General features: G+C 40.5%; 1 protein-coding gene across 2 annotated transcripts; it reads left to right on the forward strand.

Annotated features, from left to right (window-relative positions):
• The first annotated feature begins 226 nt into the window (after positions 1–226).
• DPH3 (diphthamide biosynthesis 3) lies at positions 227–7159 on the forward strand. 2 transcript variants are annotated; one of them, NM_001260520.1, is given in 3 exon segments: positions 238–430; positions 954–1028; positions 4329–4735. In NM_001260520.1, coding segments are annotated over 3 exon segments (249 nt in total). In that variant the 5' UTR covers positions 238–322; the 3' UTR covers positions 4395–4735.
• The last annotated feature ends 779 nt before the right edge of the window (positions 7160–7938 follow it).

The raw sequence follows: 7938 nt of genomic DNA on the forward strand, positions 1-7938 counted from the left end.
AGCCCCACATTCTATTGGTCACTGCCATCCAATAGGAGGAGCGGTGCGCGACCCCGCTGAGCAAGACGTGCCGTCTTCCCAGTGTCTCCGCCCCTAGCTCAGCCGTCTCCGCCCCTAGCTCAGCCATCTCCATGGTGACCGCTAACGGTTATCCGTTTGGCCGCGCAGGCAGGAGTTGCGTCATTGCCCATGCGCCGGAAGCGCTGGTCCTTGCCCGGCGCGACCTGATGATGCCGAGCCTAGGCCGGTTCCGGCCAAGTTAGACCATCGGAGCTGGTCTCGGACTGCCGGGGCGTCACCCCATCGGCGACGCCCGCTGACCATGGCAGTGTTTCATGACGAGGTGGAAATCGAGGACTTCCAATATGACGAGGACTCGGAGACGTATTTCTATCCCTGCCCATGTGGAGATAACTTCTCCATCACCAAGGTAACTTCAGGGTCCCGCCCGGCGGTTCACCCAAGCAAGCGCAGTTTGGCTCCGCCGTGTTCCTTTCGTCATTGGGTAGCCTTTGCTGCGCTGTGTCACCCACGCCCTCTTTCCCGTTGCTGAATCTTCCTCCTCCCGCATCCCCCCACCCCAACTAATACTCTGAGCTCTCTCGGTAGGCACGTAGTTCTGGTCTTAGATTAGGCCAGGGAGAGGGCGGCGGGGAGCCTCTGTCTCTGCCCGATCGCTACCTTAGAGTCCCAGCCTGGGATATTTCTGTCGAGGAGGGGACTCGTTTTTTGTTTCCCAGGGCTTTTGGGGCGACTGAAACTCGCCTAACTTTCCTAGGTGTTTCTAGGGGAAAATGATGTCGGCATTTCCTGCTGAAGGCCCTGGGGTTCTCACCCACCTTGCGGGGAAGGCAAGCCACCAAGAGACTTGCATCTAGGGGTGGGATAGGTTTGGGGGAGGATATGGCGAAGAGAAGACTATGCTGACCACATGGTGTTTGATTTCGTTGTAGGAAGATTTGGAGAATGGGGAAGACGTTGCAACGTGTCCTAGCTGCTCTCTCATTATAAAAGTGATTTATGACAAAGTAAGGGATATAATTTTTAAAACGGGGGAAGGGTGTTATAAGGCAGGGGCAAGGACTTAGATCAGCCTGTCAGTGATGAGAGCAGGAGAATGTTTCATTGTGTTAGGTAAAGTGCAGTATTTAGGCAGGTTTTAAACACCATTGATAAACAGCCGAATAGTAAATTAAAATGTTTAAAGTTCAGATTACATAATTTATTTTAGTTTTAGAGATAAATCTAGCTTTAGTGAAAATTATTATTTATTAAATAGAAGAAAGTATATAGATTATTTTAATGGACAATTTTTATATTTCTCTTCTATTTAATATGTAATTAAAATTGTTTAGAGCTAGACTTACTTTGAAGGCAACAATTGTATGGTATTTCATGCCTGGCTTATACATAGAATTCTGCATTATCTTGTTTGAGATATAATTCCTAGATGCAGCTTTACAATTTCATTTTAGTCTTTAGTTGCCCTATTGTCTTTCACCCAAGGATGTTGACAATAGAAAAAAAAAATGTTATTACTGCCCACTCCTGCCCAAAGTTTAGTTCAGTACTTGGAATGAAATTTAGGTAAGGAGCTTAACACTCTGAAGAATGTACTCAAAAATGAATATAGGGAAAGAGGGGATAAGGCACAGAGCCTCATTAGAGAAGCGGGCTATAATTTAGACTATAATTTAGAAATATAATTATTCATTCTTGTATTAAAATATGCTCTGCAACAGAAAGCAAACAGGGTAAGGAAGATCAGGAGTGCTGGTCTGGGAGGAGGTTGCAGTTTTCCATAGGGTGATCATGGCAGGCCTTACTGAGAAAGGCCTTATTAAGTAAAGATTTGAAGGAGGCAAGGAAGTGAGCCGTGTACATATGAGGGTATGGGTTAAGAGAGTCGAGCAAAAGATCGTTCAGTGAAGGGGACCCAAGACAGGAACATGCCTGATTTTATCAGGGAACAAAGAGGAGGCCAGTGTGACCAGAGCAGAGCAGGATGAGAATAGTCCAAGATGAAGTCGTGGATCACTTTAAGGATTTAGGCTCTTGTTGTAAGTGATATAGGGAACCATTGGGGGATTTTCAAACATAGGAGTGCTATGATCCAACTTAAGTTTTTTTTTAAAAATGATTCTGGCTGCTGTGTTCAGAGTAGTCTATAGAGAGCAAGCATAGAAACAGGAAAACCAGTTAGGAGGCTGTTACACTAATTAAAGAAGGAGGTGAGTGGCTTGGACCTGGTTACAGCAATGGAAGTAATGAGAAGTACTTAGATTCCGGATACGCTTTGAATGACTGATTTGTATAGGGTGTGAAGGAGTGAGTCAAGGATGATTTCAATATTTTTTACCTTAATAACTGGGTGGATGGAGTTACTGTCAATTGAGGGAATGTAACTATAGGTATAGGGGTTGAAATTGTACATAGTAAGTTTGAGAGGTCTGTCATCCAAGTTGAGCTGTTGAGAAGGCAATTGGATATATATGTCTGGAGTTCATGAGAGAGATTGGCTAGCAATGTCAGTTTTGGAGTTATCAGTGACAGACAGCATTTAGAGCCATGAAATTGGATGAGATCACCAGGTCTGTGAATGTAGAGATGGATAAAATACAGGACTGAGCATTAAGGCACTCCAGTATTAAAAAGTCAGGGAGGGAAGTGAGGAATCACCAAAGCTGATGGTAAAAAAGCAACCACTGAGAAAGGAGGAAAATCAGCAGTGTCAAATCCTGGAAACCAGCTGAGAAAGGGTCGAGGAAGTGGTGATCCTTGTCATGTGACACTGATAAACCATTAGCTTTAGTAACACTGAGTTTATTTGTGATGGTGACGAGAGCAGTTTCCATGGAGTAACAGGAACAGCGCATGATTGAAGAAACCAACGGGCAGAAAACTGGTTGGAGAGAATGAGAGAACAGAAGGCAGTGAGTATAGGCATTTCTTTTAAGGAGTTTGCTGCAAAGGAGAGCAGAGACATGCGACAGTAACCAGTGGTGATAGAGGATCAAGAGAGTGTTTAAAGTGGTAGAAATTCAGCCTTCATAAGTGAATATAGACACAGAAAGTTAGATTTAACCAGGTTGATGGTTTTCCCAAGTGAATAGTAAGGAGTGAGAGAAGAGTTGTTATAACCAACTGTGGAATGTGAACTATGTAAAGAGAACATGAAGGGAGTGAGGGGCAGTGAAAGGATGGTAGGATGAATACGGTGGAGGTCCAGAAGAGTTGAAATATGGCATCCAGGGTGGATAAATGACAGCAACAGAAGAATAGCAATGCGGTAGTCTCAAGACATAAGATTCTAAACTGATAGGTTTTAGACAGGAAAGGAGAAGGGTGGCAAAAAGGAGGAACTAGCCCCATTTCCAATCCCTCTCGTACTAGGACTCTGAGAACACAGAGCCTCCACTAGACAGGCCTAGAGGGGAAACTGTCCTTAAGAATATGACTTCATCTCAGCCTCAACACTATTGACATTTTAGACCTGATAATTTGTTGTTGTCCAGAGATATCTCGCGCATTATAGGATGTCTAGCAGGATCCCTGGCCTCTACCTATTAGATGCCAATAGCAATCCTCAGTTGTTTCCATTCAAACTGTTTCCAGATATTACCAATGCTTTTGGGGGTAAAAGGATATTTTGATGAAGAGGTTGAGAATGTGGAGCATTGTGCTAACAATGGACCATGAATTCCAAAGGGCACAGTGAAAGGGTTCCAAATATTGGACAGCAGAGTAGCAGGGACAGAGTAAGGGCTGATCCTTCAGGAATCAGATTGCTGGAGGTGAGGGATAACCTTGGAAGCAGAGATTTTTTGTGGTAGCTGACATAGCCAGGATAAATGATCAGAGATTGAACTTCATTTACAAAGTAGCTAACGATGCAGATTATCTGTGTTGGGAAACACATAAAGACCCGTCCCTTTTAGTTAGAAGAAGTAATTACTTTGAAGAGGACTGGTATTTGAATGACCAAATATTAAAGTGGAGAAGTTTTGTGTAAGTAGTAATACAGAAATTTAAAAGATGTGGCATATCTTTATGTGATTTCTGAGAAGTGGTTGCTCTGAACTGAAGATGGGGATATTTGTTTATAAGATGCTTTATATTAAATAATGAATTCAGAATCAAAAACTGATACATGTTTAAGATTCTAATTCTAGTGCTGTCATTGGCTCTTTGACCAATGAAATGATAATAGCAATGGAAAAACAAAATTAACAGAGCTGGATTGATTCTGTAACAAAATGAAGGTTTAATGTTAATGCATTTGTGACACGGAAATTTATTGGTTAATGTCATTTCTCACTCTGTCTTAGGATCAGTTTGTGTGTGGAGAAACAGTCCCAGCCCCTTCAGCCAACAAAGAATTAGTTAAATGCTGAAGAAGCCTTCAGGAATCCAAATCCTGAACAGTTGGAAATGAGCCCAGATAGAAATATCAAATGCAGAGCTACTGGTTTCACAGAGACAACCATTTGTGATTTGCTGTTCTGTGAGAGTGTGGATTCTTTCCATCAACTGCTGATTTCATCTTCAGGAAGCAAGTCCATAACATGACATATCTGGATTTTGTGCTAAGAACCTTAAATTGGAAGCATTCTTAATTATCCATCTAAATTTACAAGAAGATTATTTCAAAACAGTGCTTTCTTTCCCTTGGTTTCATCATTTTCATATTTTAAACCAAATTCCTTCAGTATCTGATAACAGCATCATCTACCTCAGTCATTAGGATTTCTTAATAAAAAAGAGATTGTATTTTTGACTTGGTTATTAAGATAATTGAAATTAGCCCTTCATTTGAAATTTGACATCAGCTTTGCTGTTCTAAATTTAAAATGAGTTGCTTCATCAGTACCACACTTCCAGTTTCTATACCAAGCCAGTCTCCTCAGTTTTCTCATTAGGATGGACATGTTCTGTTCAGCATGCCATTTCTATAATGCTTCATGCAGAGAATTCGGTCATAGTATTAAAGAGAAGATACAGTGAGGTCACAATGTCTCCAGAGCTAAAAGTTAGTGAACAAGAAAGTAAGTCTAAATTGATGAAAGAATGAGGAGTTTTCTTATCTTCTGCATATTCCTTGGAAGTCAGGACAAGATGAAAAACATCCAAAAGAAGTGAAATTGGTGACAGAATGAGAGGAGCAGAGCATTCCAGTGTAGTAAATGAAATGTTTGAATGACTTTGCCAGATCAGAGCAAGTAATACTTCTGTATCTGAATTTTTGTTTTTTGATAAGGCTAATGCAATTGCATTCCAGATAGGGGTTAATGTCAGATTTCCGTGGCTGGAAGCTGTGCTTTTGGCATATCACAGTGTTGTGTCAGTACTACAAGGTAAAGCATCGACAACAGAGAATGAGCTTGAAAGTGAAGGATCTATTGTGAATAAATATGCCCATGAGAGCATATTTAATAAGCCTCTATAACATGCAGCCAAACCAGACATTCACTCCTGCAGAGAAATGTTGCCCTGAAGAAAAAGAAATATATAAAGATAGGCTATCATTCTTCTTTTGCTGCAGTACTAAGAATAGCAAGAAATTAGAATCATTTACATTGGAAATTTGAAAATTCCCTTTATATACACAACTTTACTGTGTATAAATAAAAAATGTTAATGCACTGATGTCTGTCAGGTTGTTTTAGGAATGGCTCCTGCAATTAGAAAAATAGCTTGCTAGAATGTAAATGTTGTGTTACTTATTGGTAAGTGTACTGTACACATTCATTGGAGGTTAAAACAAGTGAGTAGCCATTTTTACCTGCCAGCAGCATGGCTATGTGCAGCCACTAGGCTGAGACAGTAAATTACCAAAAATTGTATGCTGAAAGTGCTCGGTACATTATGTGGCATATTCTGGATGTGATGAGAAATCTCATTGCTGTTTGGGACACTGACATCCCAGAAGCAATCCACAACTGCTTTGCAAAAGCAAAGTGACTGCTCAGATGAACAGAGCAGAGTACTCACTCACTATGGTGGCATCAGCTGCAAAGCAAAATGAACTGTCCCACAGTCATGTTGATGGTTTTCTAGATATTGCCAACATGTTAGCTCTTTCTGATGCTGATGAATTTCAAACATGAACAGACACCCTTGATGTGGGTTTGTTAAGAACATAGAAGAACAGGAAAAGTTGCCAGGTTCACACATCCCAGGAAAAAAGAAGCATGAAAAGCATTAGCAATCAGTGACTGATGATAATGCTGCAGTAATGGGAATGGTTTTATTTCTAAATCAGATTATTTCTAAATAAAATCATTTATTGGTTTGTTTCTAAAGCAATTGAGTCACTAAGTTTGTGAACTATAAAGGAACACATCAAGATTGAATCCTGTGTTAAGCAGAAAGTAAAACCAGAGCCAGGCACAGTGGCTCGTGCCTGTAATCCCAGCTATTTAGGAAGCTGAGGCAGGAGGATCGTGTGAGGCCAAGAGTTCAGGACTAGCCTGGGCAACATAGAGAGACCCTGCCTCTAAAAAATTTTCTTTTAATTAGCAAGGTATGGGGCCATGAGCAAATTGCTTGGGCCCAGGAGTTTGAGGCTGTGGTGAGTTGTGATCACACCACTGCGTTCCAGCCTATCTGACAGGGCAAGACCTCCTCTCTAAAAAATAAAGAGAAAGCAGAGTAAAACTGGACTGTGAGATATGACTAAAGTTCTGTGTGATACGTGTGCCTTATTTAGCTCAAGACATTTCTAGAGCACATATAAAAACTGACTTGTCATCCAGGCTGTGTCCCTTTTTAGCTTTGTAATCTTTGGCAAGGCCATTGGATTCTTCAGCTGTACAATTAGGAGACTTGATCAGGTGATTTCCTTTCTCAGCTGTCAGTTCTTTAAATTTCAGGCTTGGTAGCTTGTGGGAACTGAAAAGGCAATTAAAACCTTTATAAACGCAAACTAAATCATGAATTACAGAAAAAGTCCATTGTTCCATAACTTGGTGTTACCACACTTATGAGTTTAAAAATTACGAAGTCGACTGTGGAAAGGATTCTGCGTATATTCTATTGTGCACATTCAGAAACATTTTTCTTGGAAAAAGCACCCAACATTTTTTATAACTGCACATATTAATTTATTGCCAGAATAAATTGCATTGCATGCTAAATAAAGTCAGATAATTCAAATCCATTTGCTTTTCTGTAGTTTTTCTTCTAAATGTCAACATTCTGAATTAAAATGTTTATGACTTTATATGAGGTAGAAATCTTAATTGTTTTGGGGTATTGTTAATAGGCTTTTTGTTTTGGACAGTAGTTTTTAAATAAGGAAATTGTTTGGGCTCTGGATTGTTATTGCTATTTGGGAAAAAAATAACTGAGTCAAGTGGTAGTAAGACAAAGTTGACATTCTTAGACTCAGTTTATTACCAGGAAAGAAGACTGATGTTTAAGGCTGATGATCAATTCTTGGAGTGATTTCAGAGCCTAGCTCTGGTCAGAAGACAATTAGAATCTTAGTTCCTCCACTGTGATCTCCAGGAATTTACTTTATAATTATCTTCTGGTTTGTGAAATATAGATCGTAGTACCTCTTTCACAGGGTTGCTGTGTGAACCCATTCATTGTGCAATTAGAAAAATAGCTGTCATGTGCTACGCACTAGACAGAGAAGCACCTGTCACATGCTAGGCGCTAGGTGAAGAAGATTGGGTTTCTACATTTGGAAACAGTGGAACTAGAAGAGACAGAAGCAAGATTACAGATGAGTTAGAGCCCCCAAGGAAACAAACCAGGTGATATGGGAGAGAGTAACTGGGTCAGGTGACTTTAAGGGAGTCTGATCTCTGACACTTTTTCTAAGACCTGAAGGTTGAGAAGGAAACAGCCGTGTGAAAATTATTAAATGAGCTAATATCTATAAAACATGACCACTAACCCCTGTCATGTGCAAAAAATAGTTAACTATTC

Source organism: Macaca mulatta, chromosome 2, assembly GCF_049350105.2.
Source record: "Macaca mulatta isolate MMU2019108-1 chromosome 2, T2T-MMU8v2.0, whole genome shotgun sequence".
NCBI lineage: Eukaryota > Metazoa > Chordata > Mammalia > Primates > Cercopithecidae > Macaca > Macaca mulatta.